This window comes from Brachionichthys hirsutus, chromosome 21 (assembly GCF_040956055.1).
Source record: "Brachionichthys hirsutus isolate HB-005 chromosome 21, CSIRO-AGI_Bhir_v1, whole genome shotgun sequence".
Classification (NCBI taxonomy): Eukaryota; Metazoa; Chordata; class Actinopteri; order Lophiiformes; family Brachionichthyidae; genus Brachionichthys; species Brachionichthys hirsutus.
In genome coordinates, this window is record NC_090917.1 from 7,155,186 (window position 1) to 7,174,001 (window position 18,816).

Consider the following 18,816-nt stretch of genomic DNA (forward strand, 5'->3'; position numbering starts at 1 on the left):
TTAATTATTAGGCAGAGTACTTATTGTTGTTCTGTTCTTGTTTGATGTTTAAGTTATTACCTCCGCCGAGGAGGTTATGTTTGTCTGATAACTCAAAAAGTTATGGACAGATCTTGATGAAATGTTCAGGAAATTGTGGGTATTTTTAACCATGAACAGTTGAGTACATTTTGGTAATGATCCACGAGAGATCCTGGATTCTGGATCACTTTGAAATTTTCTGTAACATTGAAGTCAATGGAGCTTCAAAGTTTGGCCCTCCGTATCTCGGTTGATTATTGACTGATGTTTATTGAATTTGACACAGTCAAGTAAGGTGGGGGTCTCTAACTCCCCACTGAATTCCATCTGGATTCGATCCAGAATGGAAACAGGAAAAAGTATTTCATTTCAACATTGCAAAACCCATTTGTCGATTTAAAAATCTGTTAAAAATCAACTCTGATTCACTTTTACTTTTGATGGTTGGTGTGTAAAGATACCAAGAACAATTTCTAACGATTTGACGATGATCCAGATCACCATGTGGACGGTCTAAATCCTATTACATGCCGAATGAGCTGCTTGGCGGCGGTCTGCACTCACTGAGTGCTCCGTCTCCACATCTTGGTCCAGTTTGGTATCCAGCTTAGATATCACTATTTCTTCACAAGGAAAAGGGCAAAAAAAAATCTGTAATAATAGATCAATAACAACCAGCTGGCTGGATTGTGCAGAAACTACCATAATGGCTGCTCAGCCTGGGACAGATTGACATCATCGCTTGCTGCAGCGTCCATGTGTGCACCTTTGTTTATATTTGTTTAGGACCTGCTTCATTTCTTCACACGTAGAAGATATATCAGGTATTAAATAATATTTTACAAATGTATAATAGCGACCTGTTCTCGAGCCCTGAGGTAAATCAAAGTGATGCTGGGATATGGTAAATACAAGCACACATCCCGACTGCCAATAAACTAAATGGACAGCTATTGATCTGGACTGTCTCTCTTTAGAGGAGGCACCAGAGGCCGAGAATGCAATATTAATGTATAGGGGGAGTTGGAGGCCTGTGTGTATTTATTTGTGTGTCGGCCCGTGCATGTGTGTGAGAGCGTGCATCCACACTAATAGCTCCTACTGGGCGACACCATTAACCTACGTGGTGGTTTATGGCAACAAGGCTCACAGGTCAAGGGGGAGCTCAGAGGTCAAAGATTGCCATCCCCAAAAGGTTTCCAATCAAACCAGGAAATTGATTGCTTGCACATGAGAAAAGCCACTACCCTGTTAAGTTCAGTGATTGCTACCGCCACACAGCCCCCCCCTATGTCCCCGAACCCACTCATCACCCCCCCGCGCCTCCGCCAAGGAGCTTATGTTTTTGCCGGCATTTAAATGTCTGTCTGTTTGTCTATTAGCAAGGTAACTCAAAAAGTTACAGATGGATCGTGATGAAATTTTCAGGAAATGTTGGAAATGTTACCAGGAACAGGGGCTTAGGGACTGCTAGCAGGTTCAATATTGACTTTATTCCTCATAATGTAAGACAATTTTTTCAAATAGGACATATGGTAACTTTTCTTAAAGGGGACATATTATGAAAAACTCACTTTTCCCATGTTTCGACACTAATTTGGTGGGTTTGGGTCATTATGAACCCAAAAACAGTTAAATAAACCATCCAGTCAATCCTTCGTAGTTTGTGTAGTTCTATAATCAAGTACAGAAACGCTTCTGGAAGAAATCTAACTTACTGTGACGACACAGTACGAAACTGTGCAAAAGATATGCGTGCACATGCACGTAATGAACTTAGTTTCGATTTCGTTTTCAGAGGCTTTTCTGAGAGAGCTTTTTGAGACAGGAAAGAAGGACGCTGTCCTGCAGCATCTGTTTGTTATTTTGACCAAAGACTGCCACAGATATTTCATATAAGTGTTAGGGATCCTGCGTTAACTCGTGGAAAAAGAGGATAATATGGGATTAAATAGTTTAACATGTTCTAGCTGTAGCCACAAACTTGAATTTGTTACAAATAAATGACAAATAAATTGAGGCCATTTTAAAGTTTTCTAGCTTCTAGTCGAAGACGAACAATTCACAGAATTTTCATGCTAAATAAGCGGACACCTGTGTAACATGTCATCTTAAAATCACATTGCACTGATTTATTGTGTTTTGTTCTGCAATCATGTTATGTCTGGTGGGTTGTTTTTAAGAAAAAAAGGGGGGGGGGGGGGGGGGAATCATCTGCCAAACAGATGTATCTTATATTCATGCCAGCAGCAATTTTGGTTTGTTTGGAATAAAGACAAAGAAGAGTTCACCTCAAAAATGAGCCCAAGCACGTTATGGAATAAAAGATTTAGTCAGAGTTTGAAATACAAAAGTTTCATCGAAAAATTCTCAACAATATTGTGTCTTCTTATAAGTTAGGCATTTTGAATGCAGAATGTAAGCAATCTCTGTAAAGAATATTATTTTGTGAGAGAATTGTATTGGCAGATTAAATCATAGCACATGTACAGTAAATAGAATGCGTTACATGTGTTTGGTACCTTTTTTGTATCAGTACTTTGGGAAACCATGCTACATCTTTTTATAAAAAAGAACACAGTAAAGAAACCAAGCCTGTATAGAGAGAACTGAAGAAGACGAATTTCAAATTGTGTAGACAGCGATAATGTGTCAGCTCAATATAACAAGGTGAAATAAAGATTCATTCAAATTTCAGGAGCACAGTTTTATATTGATTGTGCAATTGCATTTGCTGCCTGTCATTAATTTAGTATTTTTGTAATAAAATAAAACACAGAACTCTTGTGTCTCAAGACTCCAATGCATCATCTGGTTTATCGTAGCTGTGCTGGGAAGGATTGCTATAGAGCTGCCTTTTGTTTTTCGCTTTGGCGTCTGCGGCTATTTTCAAGTGAGTCATTGTGTTTTTAAGTGTCTTAGACAACAGGGAGAGTTTAACATTCTTCTAGTGCTGGAGGTTACAATATTCAATAAGCGTATGCTTCAGTGTGACTCGCTCTCATCACGCTGCAGCAGCATCAGTCACAACTAGTGGTTCTCCAAAGATTAGTTCATCATTCCTTTGGAAAGAGGTGAGGGGGGACTTGAGGCGCTCGTAAACGTTTTATGGCTGCTGTAAATCTGAAGGAAGGCAGGAGTCTTCATGGCCAGTTCCTTTAGCAGTGGAGAAGAAGGAAAAATGCATATCATCCACAGTTAGAACTGTAGAATAATTAAATAAATTCAACGCATCCCTCCCATGGTCTTGGTGATTGGCTGGACAACGGACCGTTTTTAAGAACTTTGGGGGGTAGCTGTTGAGTCCCAGCCAAAGTCTTGACCCGTCATTTGGTAAAACTTGAGATTGAAGGGTCTGTAGAAGTCTCTGAGCCTGAGCAGCACCTCAAAGGGGATTTGGGGATGGGGCCTGCCCTTTGACTTCCCCAGGCAGCGTGGCCTGCTGCTTCCCTCGGGTTTCTTTAGGCAGGGGAAGCCTTTGGTCTGGTTGAAGTAAAAGTGCTTGTCTGTGACCACGCGTTTTAGTCCCAGGAAGTCCTGGACCCTGCCCATTTCACCCGCCGGGTCCGTCACCAGGCGCTCGCCACTGACAAAGAGGAGGCGTGAAAGTGGGAAGTAGCGCAGCCAGTTCTCCAGGTGTTTGGCGTAGATGCCGATGCGAACGGCGCTCCAAGACGTGTCGATGAGGCCCGCGGTGGAATTTCGAAACGCCAGGTTCTGAAACGATGGGAGCCCGGGGGATTTGGACAGCGTCTGAGTATAGTCAGAAACAGCCCGGGTCACAGGGTCACGCACCACCACGATAAGCTTGGCGTGGCGGCTCATGGAGAAGACACGGCGAGGAGCTTCTTTGGTGATGAAATAACTGGGGGTCTTTTCCATGGTGATCTGCCCCTCCAGGGTACGGGGCATCAGATTCCTGAGAGGAGAGAGAGAGACGGAGAGATTATCGATGAAACTGCTCCAAGCGTCGCATGAAGGATCGACTGCGTGTTCTGCATCACAAAAAACAAATAGTCCTACATGTAAAGGAGAAACAATAACTTCCTTTATTCTCTTATAAGTCTCGAGATTCCGTTGTTGATTCCATGCTTGCCTTGAAGCCTTTTTGATTTGGATTTGTAATTAAGGAAGTGAATCTGCGATTAGAGAGGGATAAACATGACATTGGCTGCTGGGATTGATGGAGCGACCATGTCAGCACAGACTGGGACGGAATCGAGAAGCAGCTACTGTTGGAAAGCCACTCCAGCTACGTCAGGAAAATGATTTCCTCTCATTCTGTGCCTCCTCAACAGCCTGTACCTCTGCTGCTGTCCCAGAGGACAGGAATAAGAGGCACATTGCTGCCGTCTTACCGGAGGTTTAGAATCTAATGCGTCAACATTTTTTTCTTCGCCAAAAAGCTTGTCTTTTTTAAACCAGCTTTTATCTGTGTTTGTTTGCAGGAGTTCTCAAAAGTATACAGTAAAGATTTTCACAATTCTTGGTGGGAGAGTTGGGCATGATGGGGCAGAACCAATGGAATTTTAAAATAAACCTGGAAAATACTTTTTCATTTTTTCAGCTTTCTGAATTTTGCAAGAGAGCTCTTTCATATTTTCTGTCAATTATGCACAAACCACTTGATGGATTATTAAGAAGCCGGGTGGGATGGGGGGGGGACGCGCTAAAGAGGAAACTACTTAAGTTTGAAGTGCAACCGAAAAAAAAGCTGCATCCATTTTTGTGATCAGGGTTTGATTGAATTACAAGCGAGTGTTGGGTATGTGCTTTACTGAAAGCTGAGTTTGTTGAACTGAGTTCACTTTACAATATGTTCATATTTTTCTGTGCATGTATGAACTTATTACTCACAAAGCAGTGGTGAGGATTACAAACACTATAAATAACTTAACATCTACAATAACTAAAATCTAACACAGTGATGTTTTTTAGACTCCAAATCCTTTTGTAGTTAGCCAGACGTTGAAACAAAAAAATGAAACCACAAAATGTTTCTGCCAAACACTAGATCTTATTTTTAGGGTTTATAGAATAAGTAATAAAAACAGCTACCCTCCCTAACTTAATGGCCCTTTTCAGTCCCGGCACGCAAAGACAGAGTGACAGTGTGCCCAACGTGCACACTAATCCCATGCACCTTACAAATTAAGGTGCAAAAATGGAATTTATCCATCATTAATTTTAATGTTCAGAGCAGTGCTATGTCTACTGTAACGTTACTAAAAAGGTGTTCAATGTAAAAGCTCTCTTGCTAATACTAAAGCTGTCAGACATTCCGAGCGCTTTAGAACAAATCTCTTGGTCAGCCAATCACACAAATGAAAAACAACAACATGTACTAGTGAATAAAGTGGTTGAGATAATGGCGTTACACCGTTGGCCCGAGTTACACATATTTGATTGTCTGACCACCCATTTTTTTTTATCCCGGTGGATTTTGTTTCAGCAGCATTGCGGCCTTCCCACAGCTCATGAATTAACTTAGTAGACTGTTATCATTACTGATGATGATTACTGAAACAAAACTAACACACTCCATTTATCCTTTCATTTATTAAATATTGTGGTGGTAAAGAAACGGGCTAAAGTTCAACCGTATCCTGTCACAATCAGGTTGCTGCATGATATCTTATGGTGGCCGTGTGTTTGCATTAAATCCTGGTTAATGCTTTTGGTGGTCATCGTATCTGAGGCACAGCTTCGTATTTGGATGAATGGGCTGTTCTCCTTCTCCATTGTGAAAAAATATCCCATATATATATATATATATATATATATATATATATATATATATATATATATATATATATGTATATTTAAAAATGAACTCCTTGAGGTTCGCGAGGAGAATCAAATCTCAGTTCGCGTTACAGAAATGAAAGCAATAATATAAGACATTTACTCATTCACACGGGGAGAACATAAAAACTCCTCACTGGAAGGCCCCAAGATGGATTTGAATCAGTGGCCTCCTTGCTGTGAGGGAACAGCGCTACCCAAATCTGCAAGAATAAATTCACAGACAAAGAGGAGAAAGGGCAAATCGGCAAAACTCAGAGGGAACAAAGTCCAGCCATTACCCTGGAGTCACCATCCAGAAGCCTCCAGCCTGCTTTAACCTGCTGCAGATAAAAACAGTGCTTGTTCTTTTTATCTGATTCCAGTAGCTGGGCGTTACGTCACCGGCTTCTGTGTGGCTTCCAAAGAGAGTTCGGCTAAAGCGAGCAACCTGTTTATTACACATTTAGCTTTAGCATCTGGTGCAGGAATGCAGGCAGTTCTGAAAGCATGGAAATGTGTCCAGACACACGTTTTGTTGTTGTGTGGGTGGGTGGGCTTGATTTCATTAGGACCTGCAGGACTGAAGGCTAATATGCTATTGTTTAGAGTATGAGGACACGTGCATGAGCATATCTGCCTAATGTAGGCTACAGAAGATAACCACATAATCAGTCAAGATTGAAGCAATGTGAGTCTTGTGATATTTTGAAAACATAAAAAAAAAGAATATTCCTCAGAAATGCACATTTCCCATGAAAGTTTTCCAACTTTAGTAGACTTTCATCAATGCATTACTATTAAGAAAGCCTGTGTAAAAGTCCTGCGTGACAATATATTAAGGCATTTTTGTTGAGATTTACCCGTTCTTGGATTTTGTTTCAAGAAATTGTTTGAGATGAGGAAATGACCATCGCATGCTTCGACTTAAAATACATTCTTTCATGATATAATATCACTATAGATATTATATAAATTTTACCGGAAACCGCATATCCCAGCTTTTCTCTCTCTCACACACACCCACCCACACACACTAACCATCTGAGCATGCCTTCCACAGAATGGATCTACATCTGGGAGCAATGAATTCCTCAGTGTGTGTGTGTGTGTGTGTGTGTGTGTGGTGGAGATGAGGGAAGTGTTTCTGAGTTAGGATGTTTCCCTATGGTCCTGGGACTCGTAGCTCTGAAAGCTGTGATCCATACCGGCTCTGCTGGGCCGGGTCCAGACCCCCAGACCCTCTTAAGCCCTGCCAGCTTGCATTGCACGGAAATGGATTTTCCCACCCTGACGGTCAGCCGCACACGGTTGCGATTCACAGCACCGACCACCGGATCACAGAACATCGTGTCACGCAACATATCATCACGTGATGGCTCCTTTCTTCTGCATACTTTATCTCCCTCTCCTTTTCCTTTTGGCATTCCAAAATTTCTCTTTCACTCACCTCTATTTTTTTCTCCAATTTTCCCCTTTTCCTCGCCACTTCAAAGCCTAAGCTTGGCCTCAGCTGCATCCTTTAAAGTGAGACTGTTGTGACTATGTTTGAGCACTCTGAATCCTGCAGAGGGACGTATGACGCCTGTGTGTGTTCAGAGCTCTGGACCGGCTGCTGTGTAGAAGGAGAGGTTTGTCATTACTGACGGAAAGTACAGGGCTGAGGAGCGTCTGTGGGCTGATTAGAAGTTAGCAGGGCCTGTAAGCAACTCAATAAAAGGGGAGGCAAAGTAGTACTCTGCTTTGTGTTTGTTGGATCGGCGCCTAGTTGGATGACCATTATTTAGCTTTTTGTCAAATTGTTATGTAAAAATAGAGTAAACTTCCTTCTTGAATATTTACCAGGCTGCCAAAAGGAGATTTCAAGTCTAAAGTGATTAATGGCAACGTGTGTGCATCTGCTTTTCATTCATTTCGTGTAACTACTGAAACTTTCCTATAAAGTAGAACATTTCTTTCTCTGTTCCGTTAGGACTGGGACTTTTAATAACCAAATTAATTTGTAATTGTTAGTTTAGTTTGCGTGTTCAGTACTTTTAGAGACTTTCTCAAGATGCTGAATATTGGCCCAAAACACGATCCATCAGTCCCTCACGTAACAGCTCGCTGAATAAAAGCCATATTTCCGACACCGCGTATCACTGCATCACTTCAGCGTGTGTGGCGGCCCATTACACACTCTGAAGGTTACAGCCTGGCTCAGGCGCAGGGGTGGCGAGGAGTATTTTTACCAAAGAGGTTTGCATCACTGGGGTAGGTCGGTAGGAAAGAGCTGAAGAATGTGTCTAGCTGAGGGGAAAACTAGAGGCGTAACATTTAATGAGGACGTCACAGGGCCTGACAGCAGTAAGTAAATCACAAGTGGGCAGTCAGAGTTTCCTCCGAGAAACTACTGGAGCCCAACGGAGGAAGATCGACGCCTATTTTTTGGTGATTGCTTGTTTGAATATCAGTCAAGGCACAACTTGCACAGTGCATTTCAAATGAGCAACTCTTTGAATTCTGTCCAAAATGCAAAACTCTTGCAGCACAATAATGTGTTAGCTGAATATAAAGAGTGTGAGTGTGAGTGTGTGCGTGTGTGTGTGTGCGTGCGTGTGTGTGTAGGTGTGTGTGTGCTGCATCTCTGTTGAGTGATTTGTATCAGTGTTTAGCAAAAAGCAACATAAAATGTGTTAACCTAACTACTGGTTTTCCATTAAGCAGAATGTCCGTCCTTGAAACAGAGCCACTTCCTGTACCCCCCCCCCCCCCCCCTCTTTTTTTTTTAATTAGTACGGAAATTATATAATGACTTTAATTGCAGAAAAAAAGTCATCGAATATTGTAAGCTGTATAAAGTGGTGATAACATGTACGTAGAAACAAACGTTTCCACAGGAAGAAACGAGAAAATGCTGAAAATAGCAGGAAGTAGGGATTTGATCTCTGATAACGTGAGAACCTGTAATGAGCTGAGTTGCAGCGGGTGATTTGTGAAGAATGTGTCTCAGTATAATGGATGTGTCTGTCTGTGGAGTGGCAGCAAATGTGTGTGTGCTTCCACCCTACCCGACTTATCAAATGGGAAAATCTTATTCTGTGTTCCTGCCCAACTTGTGTGGCTTTTTCCAAGAACTGCTAGGGGCCATGGGGACCCATCCCTGCCCTCCTTCAATGGATGGATGGGAGGAGTCCACAGATAGATCAGATACAGTGGATTCCCTCCCCCCCCAAAAAAATTTTTCTTTCTCAAGATAGAACAAATCAATTTATCAAACATATCACATGAAACACTGAAACATTGCTTTGTGGTCCCTTTTTAACACAATGCTGTGTGATAGGTAGTCAGTTAATTGTGTTTAGGGTCTACAAATGTAAATGAAAGATGTCTCATTATATAGTATATATTTGTAAATATATCTTTTTATGCCAACAAGACATCTAAATCATAAAACAGAAACAAAAGTCTAAAGTTAATACAGTTCTATTCTATTCTATGTAATTGTGAAAGGCTTTATTATATACGCGCATGTCCATTCCAGGAGACAGACGTTAATATGATTAGACAGACAGACAGACAGACAGACAGACACCTCCTCTCTGAGTCTGCACCAGCAACAATCTCTCTCTTTCTCACACACACACTTTGGAAAACCTGTAATTGACTCAATCTGGATGGAGCCCCCCCCCTCCCCCCCCCCCCCCCCCTGGGTCCCAGCCAATAGGAAGACTTGTTTCTCAAGTCGTCCATTCAGTGGTCTGCTATTAGACGAATCCATTAGGCTCGGCTGGCCTTATCTCGTTTTGCAATTTGGACAACCCAGTAGACTTTTGACAAACGATTCTGGGCTGGCATCGGTTTCAAGATTCCCTCCAGCTTTACATTTGGGTCAATCTGCTGCTGCCAGAGTTTCAGACATAATTAATCTCATTTCCTCCTCAAACCGGCGCAGACATCACTGACAATTATCCGGTTGAAACAAACCAACGGGACTTTTCCAGGAGCTTTTATAGCAGACAAGGCGTTTCTGTCTGTGGGATGCTCAGAGTGACTGCAGGTTGTCATGACGTCCACAGCCGATCCACCGACCCACTCAGCCAGTAAACAGATGTAGACACCAGTGAGAGGTCCACTGCCACACGCATGCACGCACACACACACACACACACACACACGTCAATGATCACCTGCCTCTCCAGACAGACCAGTGATGGTTAACTGGGATTTGAGTGTCTGTTCAGTCTTACATCCAAACAGCATTAAGACTTCGTACATCTAAAAATAATAACGCAGGTGGTTGAGCGGGTCGTCCTATGATCGAGAGGTTGGCGGTTCGATTCCCGCCTCCGGCACATGTTGTTGTGTCCTTGGGCAAGACACTTCACCCGCATGTCTAAATGTAATGAGCGAGTGAATGTTGGTGGTGGTCAGGAGGGCCGATGGTGCAAGCTGGCAGCCTCGCTCCTGTCAGTCTGCCCCGGGGCAGCTGTATCTACCCCGAGGCAGCCGTGGCTAGAACAGTAGCTTCACCACCATCAAGTATGGAGTGAATGAATAATGTAAAGCATCTTTGGTGCCTTGAAAAGCACGATATAAAACCAACACATTATTATAATTATTAGTTTGATTCCATTGATTAGTTAATAAGATGAATCCAGTTTTATTTGCGTCATAAATATTTAAATTAATTTAGTGCATTTCTGGCAAGAATGCAAAATTCTTCTTGCATATAAACGGCAGATCAGCCAATGAAAAGCTGTTGAAATATTGATGGCTGAGTTGGATAACACCTTAAAATCCATGCCCACCTGCACCTCTTTACCGAGTCCGATTTAATTAAATCCTTAGAATGATCCTGCTGAATTTTCATCTTGTGTTAATTCAAACATAAACCCCTTTGCATGTAAATAGCATGCCGCGCGATGCTTATCCATGTTGACAGCAAGCCGGACAGCGATGCTCATGGTCAGAGATGCCACTCATTTTTCCTTCCCGCCCTGATGCAGCTTCAAACACTCACAAAGCATTGAACCCTGTCCTCTGCACAAAGCCTTCTTTCTCCCAGCAAGAGCTCTACATTTATACTTTTCCAAATTATTATTCCCCCCCCCCCCCCCCCCAGAACCATCTTGTCAGTCTCCGAGAATGTGAGCAGGGAGGAATTTTACTGGAGAATCTCTTGTGATTGGAAGAAGGCATTCCTGTTTGGGCACCACATTCAGCTGGCTAAGTGACAAGAAGCAAGTCGATAAGGAAAAGGATTTGGCGTTAGAGGGGAACAGTGGCTCAACTCTAACAGCAGCAGGGACTGTCCGGTGGCTTTTATTACACGTTTTGACTGACCTGAACAAACCAATAAGTCTGCATCACTCAGACTGAGGAGAATAAATGTCACGAGTCAACAAGATTAAATATTCAACAGCAAAGTATTTCTGATGCTATAATGAGATAAAAGGAGAGAGAGAAAGAGATCGATCAATAGGAAGAGCCTATTCCAGATGATCAATATATGGAAATTATATTTATACATGCTGGATTTTCATAGTGTCAAGAAAAGCTGGCGAGAAAGCAAATTGTGAATGAATCTGAGCTCACACTCAGCCGCTGGTCGAGCACGGCTGTCCGAGCCCTCGTTCTCCACCTCCAAACCACAGGATCATTTCCAGTGGATGACAAAGCCAAGGCTTCCCACACAGAAGCATTTTTTTTCCCAAAACAATTTGCCAAACGCTTCCTTTAAGGATGTCCATGTATTTTCCTTGGTTACCAGTTGGAGATGGAGGCCAAGTCTCTCTCTGAACCCAGAGGCACAGACGGCGCTTTGAAAGGGGGAGAGGAAGTGTTGTTGTTCGGCGAACATACAAGCGCTCAGAATCAAATATAAATATGAGTCACGGGGCACCAAACTACAATGAATTCTTTATATTGTATAGCTGGAAGAATGGAATAATTATTGTATAATTGGGTTCTCTCCGGGTTCTCCGGGTTCCTCCCACCAAAAACATGCAGCTTAGGTGAGTTGGTTACAGTAAATTGTGTGTTTGAATTGTTGTCTGTCTTTGTGTGGCCCTGCGATGATGGCGGCTTGTCCGGGGTGTACCTCGCCTCTCGCCCGTTGACTGCTGGGATAGGCTCCAGCATGGCCCGTGACCCGGTAACGGACAAAGAGGCCAAGAAGGTGAATGAATGAATGTTCTTGATAAGCGATATGATCAAGTCAATGTGGAGATATGTTGATAATCTATTGCTCAATAAATCTTTTTTGTCTTGTGTTGCAAGACAACAAATGTGGAATGGCAATGGCAGTATTTTCCCATTTGCTTATAATGGAGGCTTTTTTTTTCTTGTAAAATATACATTCAATTTACTCACCAAAATTCACAGTCATAAAGGGGTCCGATATGCACTATCATTTAAAATGTCTTCTGGATCTGATCCAGAATGAGTTCTGGAAACATTTTAACATTGAAAACTCTATTCACGGATTCAAACATCAGTTACACATCGACTCCGACTCACTTTTACTTTTCATGGTTGGTGGATAAAGATTCCAAGAACAATTTAGAACCTTTTGGAAATGATCCAGATCACCATGTGGACGGTGTAAATCCAATTAGGAGGAGAATGAGCTGCTTGGCAGAGGTATGTGCTCTGAGTCTTTTCTAGTTCAGCGTTTCAGTCCAGACACATTTTAAAAACTAGAAAACCACACACACACACACACACACACACAATCCCAACATTCCCTGAATATTACATCATGATCCGTTCAGAAAGTTATGAGTTATCGTGCTAACAGACAGACAGACAGACCAACGCAGGCGAAAACATAACCTTCTACGCAGAAGTAAAAAAAAAAAAAAGCCATCTTTGTTTTCTACATGAGTCCAATTTACCCCTTTTTCCTCTTCCTTACTATTTCTTTCCCTCTTCATGTCATCTCTGGCTGCTGATTTATCATCTGTCATGTTTCCTTTAATTCCTACCTGATGTATTTCCTTAATATACACAACTTATTTGCTTCAGGTTTTTGACCCACCTTTTCCCCGCCATCGGTTATCGAAGCATCATTCTCGACGTGCCGAGTCGCAGGACGTTTGTGTAATAATTTTTTGGGTTAAAATTACTTCTGGGCTCAGGTTATAGCAGCCTTTTCATTATGGTAATAATCAGTAATAACCACGTTAGGTTAAGGAGTGGTCATGTTACGGTTAAAGGAAACCAGAGTTAGCTGTCAAAAAGAAACCAACAACCTAGGAGAGGTAACATTTGTATTTTAATTCTTCCATCATTTTGTCTCTATTGTAAAGTCATCAATATGAATAATTTCAAAGCAGTTTTTTTCTTATTTTAATATGATACTCTAATGAAAAAGAGAAAAACGTGGTCTCTTACAGCTCAGATCAGACTTTTGTACCTTTTGATGTTTTACTGTCTCCATAAAAGATTCTCATTCAACCACAAATTCTGTTTTTAATTTTTTTTCCTTGCTGAAACGCCAATGAAGAGTCCTCCATGGAGAGGCATCAATAGCCGTTTGGAACATCAACTACTTGGTCTGCGTGCTGCTTCTGAGAACACAGAAGCAAATGCCAGGAGTTGTCTGGCTGCTGACGAGGAACGCAGCATTTTACAGGCTATTTTTTTTCTGCGCTCACGCCATATAAAACACACTGGGGGCCACATCGCTCTACTTCCAGCAAATGTCAAGCAGAAGAATAAAAAACACTTTTCTTTTGTGGGGGGGGGGTGGCACGTTTTGTGAGGTTGAGCTGTCCAGGCATTGTCGGGGAAACATGTAGGTACCCCTCTGTGTTAGTCTGTTAGCCAGTGGCCCCTACACACCAGGAGTCCCCTGTTGTAGACGGATGACGATGCAGTAGAAACGGTGAAGGGCTCGCCAGGTGAGGGGGGGGGGGGGGGGGGTGTTGACGCATGCTTCATAAGGCCTTGTTTAATCGTGACTGAAGGCCTAATCCCTCTCAGCCACTCTACACGTCCCCGAGCTGTCCACGTTGATGCCTGACCCGTCATTACACCAGTCCAATTCACAAAGCGTTGACAGGAGCTGTCAGTGGATTGGGACGGGGTGGGGTGGGGGGGGGGGGGGGGGGGACACACACACACACACACTTGTTTCATTATGGCTTCAAAAGAGAAAAGAAGAGGAAGAGAGAGAGAGAAAACCACCCGGTGAATATGTCATGTCTGCATTAAAGAAGAGCGAGGAAAGGAGAGTCCATCGACGACAACGAGCAGCAGGAGAAGGGCTGGCCTCGCCGGTAACCCTCACGGCATTCTGCTGCAGCCCCAGAGCATGATGGAAACACATCTAAACTATCTAAACCTTTTCTGCATATTTACATCGTATTTTGGGTGAAATCTGGACTGATTGGAAATAATTAGAAATGATGGTACAAAGCCAGGATGTGGGTTCAGCCCTCTACTCTACCATTAATTATGTAAATTAGCACAACTTGCAGTTTGTTTTAGTCCAACTTTGCATTCTATGAAAACTGGTCTCTCTATTTCAAGGGGTTCGGCTTTTAATTTAAACATTTGTTCAACGTGCTGCCGTTGCCGTCACTGATAACGTCATCATCATCCCATGCACTGGGTGTAGCAGAAAAACCTTCTGTCTCTTCCTGAAAGCTGCAAAGCAATAAAAAGCAAACGCCTCTGCACACAGACACACAGACGGTTTGATCTGTAATGTCGCTCAGCGCCATTCCCCCTCAGCCTCCCAGTGCTCAGATCATTGCTCAAATACATTGATCGCTCTCTGGATCTCTCCGTCTTCTTCTCCCACTTCGCAATTTTTCTTCCACACCTCCATTCTCCTCTCTCCTTTCATCTTAATTAATCTGTCATTCACTCCTGAGATGTGTCACTTTATAAAGTTCTTAATCCGCCCCTCCCTTACTGCCCATTTACTCAAATCTTTATGCTACTTACAGCAACTTAAAAACATTTCACCCATTTTACTTTCCACTTTTACATTTACATTTTTAGTTTACATCTGTGATTATTGACTCTTATAATCCAGAAAATGTTTCATTTGCCAGGGTTTTATTTGGAAAGATTCAAATGGAGGCTGTTTGTGACCCAAACTCTCCTCGATTATAACCCATTCCCCCTCTGAGATCGAGCTGGTAATACGGCTCTCAGGGGATCAACACTGGGCGCACGGGGAAGCAGCATGTCAGCGCAATAAAGAGCAAGTTATTGTCAGCGGGCTGAACACGCTGCCATCTTTTAAGGATGTCCGCAGAGCTCCTTATTGGTGCTGAGAGACATTAATGTATCAGCAAGATATTAATCACAGCAGCACGGGGCAATGTGGAGAACTCATTTGAGCAAGCTCTGTTTTTGTTGCATCCTGCTCAGTCCATAACGTTCCATTACTTTATTAAGTGAGCTACAAAAGGTGCATTGATTACAGAACATGTTCTGTTTAACGAGACAGAAAATGAAGAAGAAGAAAATGAAGAAGATTCTCGATGTATATGTGGCACTAAAATAGTTTAAAAACTATAAATATATGTAAAATATTCCATCTTTACCCTCTTTAAGATCAAGAAAAACATATATCTATCGATCTATCTATCTATCTGTCTATCTGTCTATCTATCTATCTGTTATTAATGAATCTACCAGACATTTGGGCCTCTGGGAGGGGAAGGAACAGCCTGTATCGTTAACTTTGTTTTATACTTACTTAGATTTTCTTGTGGCAAGAAGAAAATAACTTCTCCCCGGCTCTAAAGTGAATAACCTTTCCTGGTCATTTTCCTGTTTGGGGGGGGTGAAGTAGTGAAATGGTGATTTCATTGATCTTTGCTTTTAGGGCTGCTCACCTGTACCATTCCAGTCCTTTATCGTAGAAACGGTCAAAGAAGTGCGGCTCGGACCCGACGGCTCTCACGTCCGGGTGGACGCGCAGGAACTCCAGCAGCGCCCGAGTGCCACCCTTCTTCACCCCGATGATGATGGCCTGAGGAAACTTCTTGCTCCCGAAATTATCGGCTATAGAGATATCGTGACAAAGCGCGTCGCCGTCCGGTGAGTCCGGTGGCTGTTCGCGCACAGACGGCACCTGAGACGCGTCATACGGGACGCGCTGCTGGGGGGACGCGTCGTGTCCGTCATACACGGGTCTGGGTGAGGATTCGCAGTATCCGCTGAGGCAGTAAAAAAGGTAGAGGAAGAGAACGATCATGGTAAAGAAGACCGACAGCTTGGACTGCACCTTCAGGTGTCCGAAGTTGAACGCAGCTCTCCATTTACTACATCCCATGAGGCGCGCTCCTGAGCTTCGGGACACAACACAGGAAACAATCCATATCACAGAGCGTCATACTCGTGGGTCGCGAAGGTTACTCGAGCGGAACGCGTAAAAAAAATAAATGAATAAAAAAAAAAAAACCCTCCGCGCTCGTGCCACAGCAGCAAGTGGCGTCAAACTTGTCCTGCGCGCGTAAAGACGCTCCACGCGTTCTCCTGCTTGTTTTAGCGCGCTTCGTCTCACATCGTCAGCATCAGAGACGTGGATGACTGAATCACTCGAGCTGCGTCCGGGCGGGTCACGGCGAGCCTCGGCTGCGGTGCGGACCCCCGGTGCGCTCCCGTGGAAACCATGGCAGCGGCTCTGCAGGAAACTCTGGAGTGGACACCCCCCCTGGACTGTTGCTGCCAAATCCACGCCCTGAGCGTCACACGCACGCACGCCCCTTGCGTCCGCGGCCCGTGAGACGCCAGGATAAAAACTGAAAGTAATTCGCCAACATTATTCTGAGAGCTGCTGGAGATGATTAATTTCATTACCTTGGATGGGTTTCATTTCTCCCTGTGTGTGTGCGTGTAGGTGTGGGTGTGTGGGTGTGTATGTGTGTGTGTGTGTGTGTGTGTGTGGTAAACACGCAGTAACTGAAACCACTCACAGCTGATAGCGCCCACTTTCTTTTTGCAGCTCAGGTAAATGTTAAATAGATGCATGCAGATCGTATTTCTGTTACTTTGCCTTGATCGCTGATCCTTATCTGGCCTCTTCCCTTCATTCATTTTTATTTTCCAAAGCATTCAATCATTGATATTCAACATGCACAAAGAGTGAATTAACGGTTGACATGCTGGAGCCTCTGGCATTATGTGGAGCTTCACACCTGAACTCCGAGTCTTGCAGAACTTTAATGCTGCTTTGCTGTTCAGATCTTTTAGCTTTTTTATTGGGCTGGAGCGCCTAACTGGTCGTAAGGGCCTATTGTTTTTGCAATTGTCATTAACCACCACCGTTCAACCTCCGCCATGCGTAACCCTCGTCGAGACACGTCCAAAAATATATGGTAGCCGTGTCAACGCCTATTCCCAACCGTCTTGGAGGTTGCCTGTACCTCACAGGTGCGTAGCCCTCGTCGAGAGCTTTCCGAAAATATATAATACATACATTTCAACTACCGGTAATACGGTTTTCCCGTATTTTTGTATGGGAAATTACTGCTTTTTGAGCAGTACGGCGTGCTGTGGAAATTCGTACGGGGAAATCTGTAAATACGGGAAAGTTCAAAATAAAGCAGGGATTCTGAAAACACCGGGGCAAAATTTAAAACGAAGCCGCGAAAGGAAATGTTAGCAGTTAGCAGACTGCAGAGGTAAACCATAATATGGTTGACTAATATAGACTTAACATTTATATCTTTGCTGCTATTTATTTCAACCACATTATGACAGAATACTTCAGCTACAACGAAGTGTTGGTGAAGACAAACCCAGCGTGAGCTTTCAGTGTCAGACATCTTTGAAACAGACCCATTTAACCCCCAAATAGATTTTGACAATATGTTTGTTGCATTATAAATCACACCTTATTGACACCTTCATCCCACATGTGGTGACACATGGCAGCACATCCATATGAATGATAAATCGGAAGGCGATGACATTATATCGACTCGAGCGTCTTCCAACCTGGCAGTATGTCAATTTCCTCGAGTCTCTGCACAGAGAAGGCGTCATTTACTCGTCTGCACTCCCTGAGCGCTCCTCCTCATTGATCCCCGGTGATGCTGAAAAACAATGGGAGACGTGCCACTCTGTAGTCAAACTCATTAATCCTGCAGCCTTGTTGTGTTTAACGTGTGCCGTAGCGACCATCTCTTTATTTAAAGGAACAGGTCAAAGGATTAGTGACCGTAAAGACCATTTTGGCATGTGTTAGTGTCAGCGGCTTGTGTTTGTCTGTCGGTACGATGATTTTATTCTGCCTTGGAATCATTTCTGTGGAATGCAAGGGGAAACTGAAAGCCGACAAAGAATAGTTTTATTCAAAAAAATTTCTATTTACAGTCATTTGTTAATCCATGAAAAATAATATTACTTATGTATTAAATTAAGACCCATATATTGTCTTTGTTATTCACACATATCGTTGCTGCAGACAAAAGGACTACATGCACTACAACTGCATTATCCTGAATAACAGTTTAGAGTATGGGTTAGCAAGGGGGACACAGCCCCCTGTGTCTGTGACCGATACCCACCGTGTTGTATTCTGACCCACCTGCAAGGTCTGTGGGAAGGCAGACAGCTGTGCGGAGCAAAACACCGGCCAGCTCTCTGTAATTCTGTTCAAAGTCCCGCAGTGGCTGCCGGAAAGACACAACTAAGGACTGTATGAGACGATCAGGTTGTAACTGAGTCCATCAGTCCCTACATTTTAGTTAGTCACTTAAAATGAACTTCTTAACAGCTGTTGGAGTCGAAGAGATTTCCCCCCAGAGGTTCAGAAATTCAATAAAATCATGCTAGTCTTTCAATGCGTATCTTTTGTGTATCTTTTAAAAGTCTGTCTTTGTGTTTTTCACCAAACCCAACCCTTGCTGCTCCAGGAGGCATCTCAGCTTTTCCTGAGTCAATGTCCCACAGCGGAATACAAAGCATTGTCCTAATCTGGCCCTGAGAATGCATTGACAAGCCACTGAGGAGCCCGTTAACTCACCTGGATGGAATGTGTCTCTCACACGAGCACACACT

The 18,816-nt window shown here is 43.2% G+C and overlaps 1 protein-coding gene across 1 annotated transcript; it reads right to left on the bottom strand.

Moving 5' to 3' along the window:
* Positions 1 to 3,297: 3,297 nt before the first annotated feature.
* Positions 3,298 to 16,084, bottom strand: si:dkey-121b10.7 (heparan sulfate glucosamine 3-O-sulfotransferase 6). Its single transcript, XM_068754420.1, has 2 exons — positions 15,645 to 16,084; positions 3,298 to 3,940 (listed from the first exon to the last, which is right to left on the bottom strand). The coding sequence occupies exons 1-2, from the start codon at positions 16,082 to 16,084 to the stop codon at positions 3,298 to 3,300; spliced, it is 1,083 nt and encodes a 360-aa protein (XP_068610521.1).
* Between the last annotated feature and the right edge of the window lie 2,732 nt (positions 16,085 to 18,816).